Source organism: Monodon monoceros, unplaced genomic scaffold, assembly GCF_005190385.1.
Source record: "Monodon monoceros isolate NGI ecotype Baffin Bay Population unplaced genomic scaffold, NGI_Narwhal_1 Super_Scaffold_19, whole genome shotgun sequence".
NCBI classification, from domain to species: domain Eukaryota; kingdom Metazoa; phylum Chordata; class Mammalia; order Artiodactyla; family Monodontidae; genus Monodon; species Monodon monoceros.
In genome coordinates, this window is record NW_021703775.1 from 6,087,156 (window position 1) to 6,104,741 (window position 17,586).

The window sequence follows — 17,586 nt, forward strand, 5'->3', positions numbered from 1 at the left end:
TCACTGCTGCTCACACCTCCAGCAGAGGAGGCTGGGAAATGTAGTCCATCCAGTTGCCCAGGAGTTAGGGGAGAATGGATGTTTAGGGCTATCTGCTAGTTTCCACCGTATATACCTAGGAACATATCTTTCTAAAGATGTATGTAGAACATTTATGGAGAAAATTCTACAACTTTATTGAAAGATATTCAAGAATGGACAGAGATACTGTGTTCATGGGTACATAGACTCAGTGTCATAGATGTTCTTTTTTTTTTCACATTTATTGGAGTATAATTGCTTTACAATGGTGTGTTAGTTTCTGCTTTACAACAAAGTGAATCAGTTATACATATGTTCCCATATCTCCTCCCTCTTGCGTCTCCCTCCCTCCCACCCCTCTAGGTGGTCACAAAGCACCGAGCTGATCTCCCTGTGCTATGCGGCTGCTTCCCACTACCTATCTATTTTACGTTTGGTGGTGTATATATGTTAAATCCAAAGTAGATCTGGTCAGCATCACAAGAGGGTTTTTCATGGAATTGCTCAAGCTGATTTTAGAATCATTATGTTAAAGACCAAGACCATGGTAGTTTTGAAAAACCAGCTGAGAAAGTGGGGAGAACATCCCTGCAATAAAATTACAAGTCCAAGTAAGTAGACCATTGAAACAGACTATAGACATAAGCATATCCACTCATATTTGGACTCCAAATTTATATGTAATTTTGTGAGAAAAGGCAAAACTCCTCAATAAAAGGTACTCAGACAATTAGTGGGTAGTCCAAATGGGAAAAAAAAAATCTTTTCTCTGCCTTATACTATACACAAAAAGTAACATTTACATTCCCAACGTGAGGTGTGAAAAACAAAATATTAAAACATTTAAGAGAGAATATTGGGGACTATCTTTACAATTGGCAACAGGGAGAGATTCTTTTCTTACACAAGATGCCGAGAGCATTAGCGCAGAGAAAGAGATGAATACATCTGAAGTATTAACATTTGATTCATCGCAATCAGCATGAGCAAAGTGAAAAAACAGTTTCAGAAGTTCCACTTCCACTGGGAATATGGAACATCCAGAAAAGATTTACTACAGATAAGCTACTGAACCGAGGAGAGACAGGTCCTCCAGGGAGAGAGCAGACAGGAGCCCTGGCTCACCCATGGCCAAGCCCAGGAGAGGGGGAGAATTCAGCTGATTTTTTGGACAAATTTCTAATGGCCTCATGTGGGCAAACATGAGAGCCTCGATCCCCTGGATGCTGCAGAGTTGGCAGCCAAGTTCCTGGCCACAGACCAGGTGAGCTGTTTATCGCAGGAACAGGTTTTGTGGCTGAGGCCGACTTTGGAGGAGCTGACATGTGAGCTGGGGCACCGAGGCCTCCTTTGAAGGGGCTCTTCAGGCGGCTCCATGCGCACTGCAGCTGTGGATAAGACAGACCCTTAGGAAGGAGGGCGCTTTATTGGCGATCCAGGCAGAGGTGTTAACTCTGTGCAGGTGTGTAGCTTGGGAGTCCTCCCTCAGCATTAGTTCGGAGGTGTGTAGTGCAGTTGTTCATTCACTTTAGCATCAAATACCCTTGGGTTCAGATCTCGGCTCTGAATCTTCCTGTGGCCCTAGATCAGTTTAATTTTTCTGAGCCTCCATGTTTCTGTGAGGCTTGGATGAATACGTATGATAAATTGCTCTGTGTAATGCTTGACACATCGTAGGCACGATCGATACTATCGGGACGTGGGGGACAGTGAGAACCGTGACTGTGGGTAGGGTCACGCGGGAGAGCTTTGGAGTGAGGATACAGTGTCCCGGGCAGCCCCAGTGTGTTGGGGACACGTGGAGGATGCCTGTGGTGAAGGGAGGGACTGGTCAGGGAGGGCGAGAGTGCTGGGTCAGTGACAGGTCAGCTGGGGCGTGCCAGCATCACGTGTGACTCCACTGGGCTCATGTTGGTAGAACGGCGGGGTCTTGAGGTGTGATGGGTTGACAGGGAGATGAAGACAGTGCTTTTTAAAAAATATTTATTTATTTATTTTTGGCTGCGTTGGGTCTTCGTTGCTGTGCGCGGACTTTCTCTAGTTGCAGAGAGTGGGGCCCACTCTTCGTTGCAGTGCGTGGGCTTCTCATTGCGGTGGCTTCTCCTGTGGCGTGTGGGCTCTAGGCACACGGGCTTCAGTAGTTGTGGCACGTGGGCTCAGTAGTTGTGGCTCGTGGGCTCTAGAGCACAGGCTCAGTAGTCGTGGCTCACGGGCTTAGTTGCTCCACGGCATGTGGGATCTTCCCGGACCAGGGCCTGAACCCATGCTCCCTGCATTGGCAGGCGGATTCTTAGCTACTGCGCCACCAGGGAAGCCCCGAAGACGGTGCTTGTAGATGCCTTTCTGTGGCAGTTTGTTGGGGAGGGAAACAGCATGGGGGAGGGGAGCGGAGTCTGAGGGGTGGGGGGTGGGGACAGTGCGCTAGTGCCCCAGCCAAGGGGGCTGGGGGGCCACATTTCAGGTCCACCTGTCCCCACCCCACTGGTTAGAAGGGCTGAGGCACAAGTACCCCGTCCCCGCCGGCCCTTCTCTTGCCGTGTCGCACATCAGTGTGTTTCTCATCGGCTGCTGGTCTCTTGGAGGAAATAACCTTGCTGCTCTGGTATGGAGATGCTGTTTGTTTCATTTGGCTTTTTATTCCTTTAAGACCCAGGATTGCATCTGGGGAGAACTGAAGACCCTCCTGCATTTTTAGTCAGGGTTGTTTCTCCTGCCTGTCCTGCCAGGATCTCAGAGTACGGCTGCATGCTGGAGATCAAGGACGTCAGGACGTTCCCCGACGGCAGCTCTGTCGTAGATGCTGTTGGGATTAGCCGCTTCCGGGTTTTGAGCCACCGTCACAGAGACGGCTACAACACGGCAGACATTGAGTATCTGGAAGATGGAAAGGTGAGTAGTCACACCCACGGTGCCAGCTCTGTCCCCTTGCCAGCTGCTGTTTCTGGTCATCTGTGGGCACCGGGCCTTGTGGTGCAGAGGGCAGAGTGCAGCGAGGTGAGCTCTGAGGTCTTGGGCCCAGGGAGCTGAGTGTGAAGAAGACCGAGTGCGGTGGCTCTCAGGGTCCCTCTTCTATGCTGATAACAAATCTGATGAGCGGGTTTATTGACTGTCATTGTGGATGATGACTTTTGGGGGTGTATGTATATATTTTAAAATGGCAGCTTAAATAGCTACCACATGAAATAATTTAGTTTTTTTTAAAAGAAAACTCTCCACTACATATGAATATTTGATTTGTATTATATAAATCAAATTGAGAATGGTCGTGTGTGTTATAATCTGATTCCTCAGTTTACCTCAATTTTCATAAATGCTGTTGTTTTATAATCAGGAAGGACCTTAGTGCTTTACAGATGGGAAAATTCTCTCCTAAAGCAGCTGAGCAACTGGCCAAAGCTTCCACACAAGAGGCAGTGATGGAGCCAGAACAAACCTGGGTCCCCTGGTCCTCCGCCCGGAGCTGTTCCTGCTCACCTGTTCCTAGGTGTCCCTACCTAGGACTGAGCCTTGCTGGGCAGTGAGAGGGGCCCCGGGCAGCAGGGCGCATCCGTCTGAAGCCTAAGGGCCTCCCCCTGGCATCAGGCTCAGGCCGTGAATGCACTGTTGCTGTAACATATCTATTGGAATATAATGTGGTGACATGGAATATAATTTTTTAAATGTTATAACTCTTTGACTTGGTAATTCTGCTGCTGAGAAACTATCCTGAGGAAATGACAGCCCCTTCTCTCACACACACACGCAAAACCACTTTTGCGTAAATACTTATATTACTTGTATTATTTTAAAATGTATCTTACGTGAATGGTTGAGTAAATCATGGCACATCTCCGATATGGGATTGCATGTACTCATTAAAAATGATTCATGATAACATCGGGTCCGTGCTTATATTAACAGAAACATCTGGATGTTACAGACGGACAGACAGACAGGGTAGATAGAGCTCCAGTGTGTAAAAAAAAGTGAAGATTTCTGTGTTGAGCATATATCTTGTTTATAAAACACTGATGAATTACTGAAGTGTTAGATGCCAGGAATCCGCTCAGCAGACGTGGCCGCAGTCACTGTGTGATGGACACGCGTGTGATAATGAACTGTTGAAAAGGTTGTCTCTTCTCCTTGGTCAGGTGGAAGGTGCAGAGTATGAAGAACTCACCGCCCTGCATGATTCAGTTTATCAGCAGTCTGTGTCCTGGTTTGCTTCACTTCAGGATCACATGAAAGAACAGATTTTAAGCCATTTTGGGTTAATGCCCGACAGAGAACCTGAGCCTCAGGTATACTGTCCTTTCTTCTTTTATCACGCTGTTATGTCCTGCCGTAATGTGCTAAGACACATTATGCTGGGGAAAACTTGGCAGTACCTGCTATGCTGTTTACTCCATTATGGTCGCTTATGAACCAGTTCATTTATCCGCAGCCCAAAGAAGCCCCTGGTATAGTAGCACGTGCCTTTTGGAGCAAAGCGATAAATGCTTTCTGATTAATACTACATGAAGGTAATTTCTTTTCTCTCAGAAATCAGTTTATTCTGATCGGCTGTCAGCTTTTGTACTTCTCCCACCAACATGGGAAGATTTAGTAGTAATTTTAGTATATTGGCAGGAACACTTTATGTTTTGCATGTAAGATTGCCCTGCACCCAATGAACAGGTGTTGGATAAATGGAGAGAAAATCCCCACCTCTCGTTAAATCGGAAACTTTCCTAGCCCTCGATCCCATCATCGTGGGCTTTCTCCCTGCTCCCAGGACTGCTCTCAGTGACACTGGCTCTTTAAGTGATGAATGGGTTTCAGGTCTGTGAAGCATTTGTAAGTGCAGATGACCCCACTTCTCCGCATTTGGGTGGCACAGGTGGGGATGGTGTGCGCTTGTGCCTGAGAGTGTATGGTTCGTCCTACTGTGCCCACTCACCTGTCCTGGAGAAAGGGGGGCAGGGCCAGGTCTCAGCAGGTTTACGGTCAGATGAAATGTCTTTTGTATCTTTTCCATCCATTTTTATGTTCTTTTTCTGTCTCTTGGGGGCTTCTGTCTTTTCCCCCCACTTGAGTTCTGTCGTTTCCAAACCCAAGACAGTGCTTTCAGCGTCAGCTCACCTCCGAGTCCTTTCTCACCCTCCACTCTGTTATAACCCCTCCTCCTCTGTTCTGTAGCCTGGATTCAGAAAGCAAGCTGATTAGACTAACTTGATTGAGGTATGAACCATTCTTTTTTCTAGGAGTTTTTTGCTTATTAACCCCAATTAATCTCTAATTGTAACACATTGCATGATGGGAGTGGCTTAAAGACAACAGAAATTTCTTATTGTACAGTTCTGGAGGTCAGAAATCCGACGCAGGTCTCACCAGGCTGTGACCAAGGTGACGGCAAGACTTTATTCCTTCCTGGAGGCTCTAAAGGAGAATCCATTTCCTGGCCTTTTCTGGCCTCCAAAGGCTTGCGGTGTCCCTTGCCTCTCACCCGTTTGTCCGTCTTCCAGGCCGGCAGCTGCCGCCTCTGGGCCCCCTTCCATAGACTCATCTACACCTGGTCACAGCCCAGCACGGCTCCCTGCTGGAAAGACCCCTGCGATGAGGCTGAGCCCACCGAGGCGGGGCAGATCCAGCGTAAGCTCTCCACCTGCAGGTCCCTGACTCACATCCGCAGTGTCCCTTCTGCCGTGTAAGCTGCCATAGCCACGGGCTTCAGGAACTGGGGGGTCAACACCTTCGGGAGACCATTAGTCTTCCTACCACAGAGGATGTTAGGTCCTTTGTGGGAGATATTTTTATGCCAAGGCCCTTCCCATTAATCATGCTGCTCAGTTTCTCCCCACTCGGCGAGATGAGGAGGGAAAGGGAGGGTGTGAATCCCACAGAAGGTTGTTTGTCCAACACTCGGGCCTTCTTCCCTTGGAGAGGAGACGGGTGCCTTCCGCACAGTGACGTGGGCTGCCCTGTGTACTTTGGCCCCTGTGTTACTCCTGATCTCTCACCCTGAGCTATGGTGAGTCTAGAGCCACCCTCCCTGGTTCCCAGTTTGGATTCTGAAGTCAAGACATTAGAAGCAGGGCGCCTTGGATGCCTTGGTTCCAGTACCAGGACTATTGAGAACAACTTTGTGATCAGCTTTTGCCTAGAGCTCATTCCAGAAGTGCCTGCTTGGTTATGTGAAATAAAGGCTCTCAGGTCGCTTACTAGTTCATATATATGTACATGTATAATTAATAGTAACTATTAATAATATATAATTGATAGTAATTTCTTATATATATATATATTTAACAATAACTCATATATATAGATGTTTCATATAGAGGTACATTTGTCACTGACTGTATTATAAGGTTTATCTTACTGTAACACTCAAACTTGCACACCTACTGTGTGCTTTATAAACATTGTGCTGTATATAACATATCTAAAACTTAAAGAACAGCAACAGAACATTGGACAGTAGAGGTAAAAATTATAGTCTCCTTTTCTGGTTGGTCATATGTTCTGAACTAGAGCTTTGAGAGAACAAGGGTGACTAATCCATAGCGTTTCCCTGTGCAAGATGCTTCTCTTGACACATTCTTCCTTTTGTGAGTTTCCTCACATTTCAGTGTGTGACGTGACCGTAAGCTTTGTGTTTTGAGGGCTGAATGAATTGCGCGGTAGACCTCAAAGAGAAGACGGCATTTAATTCTTGTTCACGTGTCTGTGGGTAAACAAAAGACCATTGGGGGGGAACAGGCTTGTATTGTAGGTGCTAATTTTGTGCTTCCCTTTGTTTTGCAGAGTAACCTTAGTGGTCCTGCCTGGTCCTGGTGGATCCTGGCAGTGCTGCCGTTGGAGCGGAAGGCTCAGCTGGCCATACTCAGCATGATCTCGCTGAAGGAGCGTCTGCTCGCCATTCGGCGAATATTAGCCATCATCACGCGTGAGATGAATAGTCGGCAAGAGCTGGTTAACAGCCGGGAGAGAAATAATTGATTTTCTCTCTCAGGGTTTCTGGAAGCCCTTGTGTTTTTATGAGGAGTTCCAGGCACGGACGAGTAACATCCATCCATCGTGCTTTGTAAAATGCTTGTTGATAGGGTTACAGAATGGAACACTTAGCAAACGTTGACCCCTACTCAAAAGTTGGAAGTCTGTGCCTGGTGGCATCTGACTCTGTACAAGGTTAGCCTGAAATTTGAATGGATCCCACGGTTGGAAAACAACCTAAGAAAATCTCTCTGAACCAGATGCTTTCGGTGTGTAGTTCACTCACAACAGGGGACGACCCAGGTGATTGACAAGTGGTTTAGCTTTTGCAAGAAAGGAGACTCCCTTCCCAGTAAAGTGTTCCCATCATGCTTTGGAGGGAAATCACGTTTTTACCTGGAAGCATATTTCTCAGAGTACAGGCTAACCAAAAACGCACTTAGGCTTTGAGTGTCACTGTGAAGTTGTCTGTGAAAGAATCAAACAGTTGTCTAGCGGCAGGGCTGAAGTTAGTCCTTACCCAAGGAGTAGTACAGAGCCGGTTAGAACTGTGTTTTGTGTCCTGCCGTAGTTCAGATGTTGTAAATTGCATGTTTTAATTAATATCAAAATATAAGAAGGGTACCTTGGATATAGAAAAATCTGAAAACAGTATAGTTGATTTGAGGGTATGTACTTAAACACACACACACACACACACACACACACACACACACAACAAAGAATGAATAAAGGGAGCTAAACCTGTACATGCATTGGGATGTTCAGAATACAACCAAAGGAGTGCAAAGAACCCCTTGAAAACAACCCTGTCTCATTAATTCAGTGGATGTGAAGCATGTAGGAAATGTCATCTTTCTACTCAGATTGCCATTAGAAACTAGGCCCATCAGTAAATTTGAGTTCACCATCCATCCACTAATATATGAAGACATTAAAAAGCTGCTATGGAATGGGTATCTGTCTATTCCAGGAAAACACATCAGGACAGTATACAAGGAGAAGGAGGCAGGTATGGGATATAAACATGTAGCAAGTTTTTCTCCAACCCCAACCTGAAAATTATATTTGTTTTCTTTTTTAGTAAGTTTTACAATGATCAGACCAGATGTTATCTATTAAAAAGCAGTGGTGGGGCTTCCCTGGTGGCACAGTGGTTGAGAGTCCGCGTGCCGCTGCAGGGGACGCGGGTTCGTGCCCCGGTCCGGGAAGATCCCACGTGCCGCGGAGCGGCTGGGCCCATAAGCCATGGCCACTGAGCCTGCGCGTCCGGAGCCTGTGCTCCGCAACGGGAGAGGCCACAACAGTGAGAGGCCCACGTACCGCAAAAAAAAAAAAAAAAAAAAAGTGGTATAAATCCCAACCTCTAGTGCATATTGGTGATGTTAATTGGAATAACCGTGTGAACCTGATATACCGAATCGTTCTCACTGGCCTGACAGCTGGTGCGTTTAGTTGGCTTCTTGGTCTGTGAGGTGGATGTTCTTAATGAAGAGATGGTGAGAACCAGACTAGAGAATAAATCACAGCTTTAAGTTTTGCTTTACTTATTCAAGGTATGTGATGTTTTAGGTTTTTTTTAATATATTTAATGATACTGAATGTTGGTTTATCAATCCATCAAGCATTTTAATAGAAAGACTTTATAATTGTATTTGTTTTTACATTGTAGGAGTTTTCAGTCACTAAAACTCAGTTTCATCATGGGAATGAGCAAACACTATTCTTGTGTAACTTAGAGTCATATAGAGAAAATTTGAATGTATTTCCCAGTACCTCTCATATTGTGAATCTCAAATCTCATTATGGTATAAAGGCAGTTTGGCCAGGTGACTTCTAAAATATTTTATTAATTCATGCATTGACAATAGTATTCATTACATCCTAACCTGATCATCTAAAAGGAAGCAAAACTGCGTCTAGTGTGCCAGAGACCTTTGTTAGAAATGGTTAGTGACAGTGGGTATGCATTGACCATGCTCGGCCTTTCTCTTTTGGAAAAATCTTTTTCTATCTTAAAACCGTATAATTGCTGTTTCCATGTGAGGGTGTCCAAGTAACCACAGTGTGATCATAATTTCTCCGGGAGCCTTCCTGAAGTTAAGTGTCTGTGCTCAGAGTGTTAGGGCTTCCCCATAACAATTGGATGCTATTGCTTTCTAAACCTCACTCTTTAAACATCATAACTTGCATAGTTCTCGAATCATTAAGTTATCTCTTCCTGATGCCGTCTGCCCCTTTCTGAGTCATCTCCTCATCCTGAGTGTTCTCTCATGGAAGCCTGTTCAACAGTGATGATGCAGACTAGAGCAGCAAAAGTTTTGATTCTTTTTGTTTTCTGACAGCAGAGGGAATGGTCTGTGATCCCCTCATGCTCTGCCAGCATCACACGTCCGCATCCTGCAAAACAGGAGAGGTTGGTGCTTCCTGAGCATTTAGCTTACATTGTTTATCATGAAGTCAAATGAAGGAAACAATACCCCAAGTCATATTAGGAAGGAAGCTTCCTTTTAGAAAGTTAAAAAGAGAATCCCAGCTCCGGTTTGCTGTAAATCTAGCTAAAGGAGAACAGTCCCCTTTCTCCTCCCCCTTCCTACCTTTTTTCTGTGATAGAGATGTCATTTCTAAGGATTTCTCAGGAAATAATGTCATCTCTCGTTCAAAGTCAGAGCATTCCAGTTTAATTTTACTGAAAGTGTTCTGACCCCAATGCTCTAGTTACATCAGAATAAAAACAGAATCTATTTAGAGTAACAACAGTGTGGGGAGTAGTTTTTCTCCTTTAAATTTAGCACTGGAAGTACAGTATACACTCTGTTAGGTATTTTTCCATTCACTCTCCTAAGTGGCTTGACTCCTAATTCCATCCCTGCCTGTGTCTTTGAAACGCAGCTGACATCCTGACAGGCAGTATTCTGAAAGCCCGGGAGATTTGGGGGGTATCTTGTTCCCTGTGTGTGTCCCTGTCTTCTGTATTGAAAGGATATTTTTGAAAGTTCCAAATTAAAAGTTAAAAATTTTCAGGTTTATCCACGCAACCACCATAAGTTCTAACCAATTCACGTGCCACATTTTGGAGTGTGATCTCATTTTTATAACCAAAAAAATGTCTTTTCTCAAACTGCTCCTCCCACCCAAACGAAGAAACCCCGAATGTTTAATAATTTATATCTCAACTCTTAACATACGTCAGGTCTTAACCACGGGACTTTCGAATCATCAAGGAACAAATTTATAGATGGTAAAATTGCTGTGACCCATATTATCATTTTGTCATAAAATTATTTGAAAATTGGCAGTTGATACAATCAAAATACTTCATTGCCTGACCTAGCCGTGTAGTCATTAGGATCTGTAAGCTGCTTTTAAAAAGTATTCATCTGTTTCTTCTCCTTCCTTTCTTTTTTTTATGTTTTCCCCCACCACTTAAATTACTGTTTAGAATTTCGATGCTGTCTTTCAAATAATAAAAAAAAAAGAAATATCAAAGATATGAGGAGGCAAGTAGCTCATTAGGAGGAAAATAAATGTGGGTGGTTTCTTTCTGTGTAAAGCACGAGGTTTCATTTTTCAGAAATATGCCTGTGGAGTCAAGCAGGGAGGTCCCTATCTCCCATTTTAACGTGGGTAGCAGTGACAACTTGCAGAAAGAAGCTCTTTGTCTTTAGCACCATCCCTACTAAAAGGCCCTGTTCTGATTCTGTGGTTCACCAAAACCTAACTCCCAGGGAAGCTAGATTTGAATGGGTAGGGGGGGGTATATGTGCCAGCCACACAGGGGAAGAATTGAACCCTGAATGTTGCCAAGCATCACCTCCTCTCTACTAGGCCTAGATGCTTAAGTCTAAGCCGTTGACTTCAGTCTCCTAGAAGAAGGTCTTTTCACCCTTAGAGTTGCTCACGTTAACTTCACGTATCACTTACCCACTGCGAAAAAAAATTACCAACATCTGCTGGATCCTATAAAGTAGCTTTTAGTAGTGGATCTTAGGTGTATATTCTAGTAGCGCATATTGAAATATTAGGATATGTCAGCAGCATAAAATAAAGAAGAAATTAAAGTGCCACCGTTGTACTTGGCCACGTTGGGAACCGTATCTCTGATTTGTGCCTGGGTCTTAATGTGTAACGGTGACTGAGTAACAATACAGAGAGGTCCATGCCATTGAAAGAAGAGTTTACTGTTATTCGCAGTTCTGTTAGAAATGAGAGGCATGGCACTCGGGGCTACTTGGGGAAGCACCCAGCGTCCGGAGGCAGAGACAGCAGTGAAGGGAAGGCGTGGGGCACTGTATTTTGGCAGGAAAGGGGAAACGGCATGGCTAGTTTGTGTAATGTCGGTGGGCTGTGGGCTGCAGGGTGGTCTCCAGTTGTCTGGTACCGGCCCTGGGTGGTTTGGGCAGAGGAATATTGCCTCTTGGAGGGCGAGAGCCATCAGAGGAGGTGGCTCAGAGTGTGAGCGCTGAATTGTTGGGTTTTGTATGAAAGTCGTGCTCCCTTGTGAGCCCTTTGCTGTCTCTTAAGTATTGGCTACCCCAGGAGGGGCCATCTCTCCCCTGTCAGGGAGGCCCCCAAGAAGTCAGAATATCATAAAAATATTTTTTAAAAACATGATTAATACAATTAGTCCTCCGATGTTTTGACATCATATTAAGGAAACTTGGGGTGATAACAGAGACAATGGAGACATTTAGAGAATAGGGCACAAGTTACCTTAAGCAGCATAGGAAGCATTTTTTATGAGAGTAAAATAAAACACAGAGGAACACTGGTGAAGGTATAAGGAGTCCTTGAGGCTGGCTCATAATTAAGTTTCCCATTTATATGGCATTAGCCAAGATCACAGATCTGGAATTTTTGGGGGGAGGGGTTCATTAATAATATTTTGGGAGAGTTGTAAAGTGTGTTAAAAGTATTAGTCTGATAATAATATCTTGGTGCATTTCTTGGGTCAAGATGGCAGGTCGAGCAGTTGTGCTATTGGAGGGTATGATCTGGTAATTTAGCAAAGTATATTAGCGATTAGTGGTGTCAACCTCTTTGGGAAAAAAAAAAAAGATAATCAGTTCAGCCCGCACAATTGAGCTTATTCATAAATAGCAGAGGAATTGCAATTTGGGACAAGCAAACTATGGTGAACCACAGGCAAGTTTGGAGAGCAAAGGAGGAGAGTGTTCTTCATAGAGGAAAGGAGGAAGTTGGGAGGAATTTTTTTTTGAAGTATTCTATTCTATTTATTTATTTATGGCTGTGCTAGGTCTTAGCAGCATGCGGGATCTTTAACTATGGCATGCGGACTTCTTAGTTGAGGCATGCGGACTTCTTCATTGTGGCATGCAGACTCATAGTTGCGGCATGTGAACTCTTAGTTGTGGCATGCATGCAGGATCTAGTTCCCTGACCAGGGATCGAACCCGGGTCCCCTGCATTGGGAGTGTGGAGTCTTACCCGCTGGACCACGAGGGGAGTCCCAGGAGAGGTTGCTTTGAGCAAAAGTTCATCAGTGGAAAATGAGAGTTTGCAGCGGTGGCACCTTTTCATTGACTGCAAGCGAGGGCATCTTGCTGTTGCCAGGCCAAGGGGGCAGTCTTCCTTCTTCCTGCAGTGCTGTTCAAGCTGTGATCTTGTGGATTCCTAATTCCAATTCTGAGTTAGGGTTCTTTAGAGCATTTTCACAGTGGCATGTGTGTGTAACTGAGGGAAAGGAGTGGTTATGGGGAGAGACACAGGGCAGGAGGTTCTGGTGGAAAGCTGGAGGGCAGTAGCAGGAGAAGGCAGTGGGGGAGTGAGCGGTCCTCTCCTAGGGGCTTGAAGGGTTGACTTCGGTAAGACAGCAGATGCTTCCTGGGGAAAGTAATAATCACCGTTAATTTTTGGAATGGCGTACAAATGGTACTGATAGTAACATCTGCCAGATTTCCCTTCAGGCGTGGGAGCGTGGGGGGCTGTATGTGTTGGCAGAGTGAGGAATATATATACCAGGATTATGGGCTAAGCAGACAGCAAGCTGAGAAGCATAATAGAATGCATAATTTTGAAGGAAGCAAAGCAAAAATGTCTTGTGTTCAACTTGTACCTTAGGAAAGGCAGTCCGTGGGCAGAGGTCTTAGTGTCCAGGGTGTAAAGTTGTCTCCAGTGGCAGACTTGTGGTCTGAGATGTCATCTGAACAGTGAGATTCTGAGCCAGGGTGATGTCTAGGATGTGGGATTTGATATCAGTTTTAAATGGATACCCAGTTGGGTTGATGTGGGTTTCAGCACTTGATATGTTTGGTTGAAACAATGGCTTACTTAAAGAGTTTGCAAACCAGTGAAAGCTCCCAATTCAGTAGTAATAAGATGGACAGTGAGCAGGATGGTGTGCAGCTGTACCTGGCAGAGTTTTTGTTTTTGTTTATTGGTGGAAGTTTATTTCTGGTTGGATCCCATATCATATGAGTGACTGCCTAGCATGTGGGAATGTCTGTGATTAATGGGTCCTATTAAAAAATAAAATTCAACTGAGTAAATCTGAAGACCTAATTGGCTTTATTAAATGATTCATGGATCAGACAGCATCTCCTCTAGCAAGCGGAGTGATACCCTGGGGAGTTATACAAAATGGAAGGCTTTTATAAAAAAGGAGGGTGGGATGAGGAGTACATTAGCAAAAGAAAAATGAAAGTTCATTGGAGAAAAGTAAGGGTTCAGGGAGATGACGGCTTCTCATTGGCTAACTTGCAGCATTTTCCATTGGCCGGGCTTGTTGCTAGGCGAGGAGAAAATCTCTTCCTGCTGGGGTAGTGGAGATGCAAGGGATGTCTCTTCCTGCTTGAGGTAATTGACAATGAGTGGTAGGGTGTGAGAGCTTCCTCTGCAGGCCTCCCCAGCTTCCGATGTTGGTTGACATTTTCTTTATTAATTTTCACATTTTCCCCTTTTTAACAAGATCTTTGTCCAGAAGCATTGCTAATCAAAAGTCAGGCTTTCTGAGTTCAGTAGCCTTCATCCCTTGATGCCAGGAAGGACCTTTCCTGAGTGTCATGTCCCATGTTAGCTGGACAGTGTGTGGACTGGAAACCACTTCAGGCCCATTTGAGTAACAAGGAAAGGGAGTAGGGAGAAGTCTCAGGTGTTTCTTTTCCAAAGGCTATATTCTGTCAAGGTCATAAGCATTGGAGATCATCTTGAAGTGCTGAGCTAGCAACACCTTATTAGTTATGTCATTTTTAGGGACTGCTGCCTTTACTTGTTAAGCCAGGGTTAAGTCAGATTTTTAGTGCCTGTGGGGAGAGAATCTCCTAGTTTAAAGAATTATTCTAAATGTCTTGCAAAGATGGATGCTGCTGGTGAGATTTCTTAGTGAGTGGGGACAAATCTGACGTAGATAACCATATGATCATGGAGGTGAAGAAAGGGCTTTATCTTTCCAGGCCATTGTCAGAGTAAGAAGAGAAAGAGGGTCTCATGTTCAGTTAGAGTGTGAAATATTGATCCATGTTTTTGGGGCAGAAGCAGTCTACCTTGTTGACCTAAAACAATAAAACAGCCAGTTATTTTACCAGCAAAATGGGTTTATTGGGGATCAACAAAGAATTGCAATTTGGGACATGCAGTCTGTGGTGAAACACAGGCAAGTCTGGTGAACAAAGGGGCGGAACATTCTTTTATAGAGGAGAAGGGGGAGTTGGGAGGGGCTGTTATAAACAAAGAATCCACTGGAGGAACCTGGAGTTCAAAGTGTAATGGCTTTTCATTGGCTTAGTCATGACAGTGTCTCATTAGCTGGGTTATTGCCAAGCAAGGAGAAATTCTTCCTTCCTCCTGTTGGGTAGTAAAGTAGTCACCTTCTTCCTGTTGGAGATGCAAGGCATGGCTCTTTTTGTTGGGTGTGCAATTGATGTCAAGTGGTAGGACATGAGAGCGCCCCCTTCTGGCATCACTACTTCATTTTAAATGAGGTTTCTGTTTATTAATTTTCACATTTCCCCCTTTTGATCAAGATCCTTCTCTGAAAGCATCACTGATCAACAGTCAATTTTTTTTCAGATTTAGTGGCCTTTGTCCCTTGATGTCAGGAAGGACCTTTCCTGGGTGTTGTGACCCACGTCAGAGGAAAAGTGCACAGATTAGAAACCTATCAAGGTCAAATTCAAGTAACAAGGAGGGGTAGGAGGGAGGTCTCTTGGGCATTTCCCATCTAAAATTTGTATCTTAGAATAGTGATACAAGTGTGCCCTCAAAACTGAAAGAATTAAACAGGCTCTTTGGGAAGACACAGTACAGGAATAAACATGAAGCAATAGCTAATGAACTGTTTGCAAAAATAGCAAAACTTCAAAGACTTTTTTTGTTGTTGTTATCTCAGAAGAACTGTTTGGAACCAAGTGTTTTAACAGTAATACAGCCTGTAGCTTGCAAATTCAGAGACCATGAATTTGAATCAGAAACTAGGCTCAGTTAATAGTCCAGATGAAAGAGAGAGACTGTGAATCCTGAACTTTCTGATGGGGCTGGTCTGGACATCTTGGGAAAGCTGTCTAGACATCAGATGTCATCTGTTTCAATTCTGGGGAATCTTTACCTTCAAGTCACCAGGTGGTGTGCAGGTCCAGCCAGGGTTTGGTTCTTTTTTTAAATGTGTCACATGAATCCAAGAGTCTGTTTTCTGGAGTTGTGGCAGTACCAGGGTTGATTAGTGGTACCTGATACAGGCATTTCCAACGAAGTTGAAGCGAGTTTTTCCAGAGGTGTCTTTTTCAGTAGACAAAATCTCCAGGTTGCAAGGTGTTACGCTAAAGGTCCTTGTCTCCCTGGAGCACACTGAAAAAACTGCTCTATCAGAGCATGGTTGGGTTTTTCTTTGAACATCTTTATTGGATATTGGAGTATAATTGCTTTACAATGGTGTGTTAGTTTCTGCTGTATAACAAAGTGAATTAGCTATACATATACATATATCCCCATATCTCCTCCCTCTTGTGTTTCCCTCCCACCCTCCCTATCCCACCCCTCTAGGTGGTCACACAGCACCAAGCTGATTTCCCTGTGCTTTGTGGCTGCTTCCCACTAGCTATCTATTTTACATTTGGTAGTGTATATATGTCCATGCCACTCTCTCACTTCGTCCCAGCTTACCCTTCCCCCTCCCTGTGTCCTCAAGTCCATTCTCTACATCTGTGTCTTTATTCCTGTTCTGCCCCTAGGTTCTTCAGAACCAGTTTTTTTTTCTTTTTTTAGATTCCGTATATATGTGTTAGCATACAGTATTGGTTTTTCTCTTTCTGACTTACTTCACTCTGTATGACAGACTGTAGGTCCATCCACCTCACTGCAAATAACTCAATTTCGTTTCTTTTTATGACTACGTAATATTCCATTGTATATATATGCCACATCTTCTTTATCCATTCATCTGTCGATGGACATTTAGGTTGGTTCCATGACCTGGCTATTGTAAACAGTGCTGCATTGAACATTGTGGTTCATGACTCTTTTTGAATTATGGTTTTCTCAGGGTATATGCCCAGTAGTGGGATTGCTGGGTCGTATTGTAGTTCTATTTTAGGTTTTTTAAGGAACCTCCATACTGTTCTCCATAGTGGCTGTATCAATTTACATTCCCATCAACAGTGCAAGAGGGCTCCCTTTTCTCCACACCCTCTCCAGCATTTATTGTTGGTAGATTTTTGATGATGGCCATTCTGACTGTTGTGAGGTGATACCTCATTGTAGTTTTTTTTTTTTTTTCTTTTGTGGTACGCGGGCCTCTCACTGTTGTGGCCTCTCCCATTGTGGAGCACGGGCTCTGGATGCGCAGGCTCAGCGGCCATGGCTCACGGGCCCAGCCGCTCCACGGCACGTGGGATCTTCCCGGACCAGAGCACGAATCCGTGTCCCCTACGTCGGCAGGTGGACTCTCAACCACTGCGCCACCAGGGAAGCCCCCTCATTGTAGTTTTGATTTGCATTTCTCTAATGATTAGTGATGTTGAGCATCCTTTCATGTGTTTGTTGGCAATCTGTATATCTTCTTTGTAGAAATGTCTTATTTAGGTCTTCTGCCCATTTTTGGATTGGGTTGTTTGTTTTTTTGATATTGAGCTGCATGAGCTGCTTGTATATTTTGGAGATTAATCCTTTGTCAGTTGCTTCATTTGCAAATATTTTCTCCCATTCTGATGGTTGTCTTTTCGTCTTGTTTATGGTTTCCTTTGCTGTGCAAAAGCTTTTAAGTTTCATTAGGTGCCACTTGTTTATTTTTGTTTTTATTTCCATTTCTCTAGGAGGTGGGTCAAAAAGGATCTTGCTGTGATTTACGTCATAGAGTGTCCTGCCTATGTTTTCCTCTGAGAGTTTTATAGTGGCTGGCCTTACATTTAGGTCTTTAATCCATTTTGAGTTTATTTTTGTGTATGGTGTTAGGGAGTGTTCTAATTTCATTCTTTTACATGTAGCTGTACAGTTTTCCCAGCACCACTTATTGAAGAGGCTCTCTTTTCTCCATTGTATAATCTTGCCTCCTTTATCAATAATAAGCTGACTCTATGTGTGTGGGTTTATTTCTGGGCTTTCTTTCCTGTTCCATTGATCTGTATTTCTGATTTTGTGCCAGTACCGTACTGTCTTGAT

At 44.3% G+C, this 17,586-nt stretch overlaps 1 protein-coding gene across 1 annotated transcript in view; it reads left to right on the plus strand.

Moving 5' to 3' along the window:
* LONRF2 (LON peptidase N-terminal domain and ring finger 2) overlaps positions 1-15,853 on the plus strand; it is a 43,397-nt gene extending 27,544 nt beyond the window's left edge. The window contains 3 exon segments of the mRNA XM_029232790.1: positions 2,748-2,910; positions 4,152-4,301; positions 6,787-15,853. Coding sequence (XP_029088623.1) covers positions 2,748-2,910; positions 4,152-4,301; positions 6,787-6,981 — 508 coding nt within the window. The 3' untranslated portion in view covers positions 6,982-15,853.
* The last annotated feature ends 1,733 nt before the right edge of the window (positions 15,854-17,586 follow it).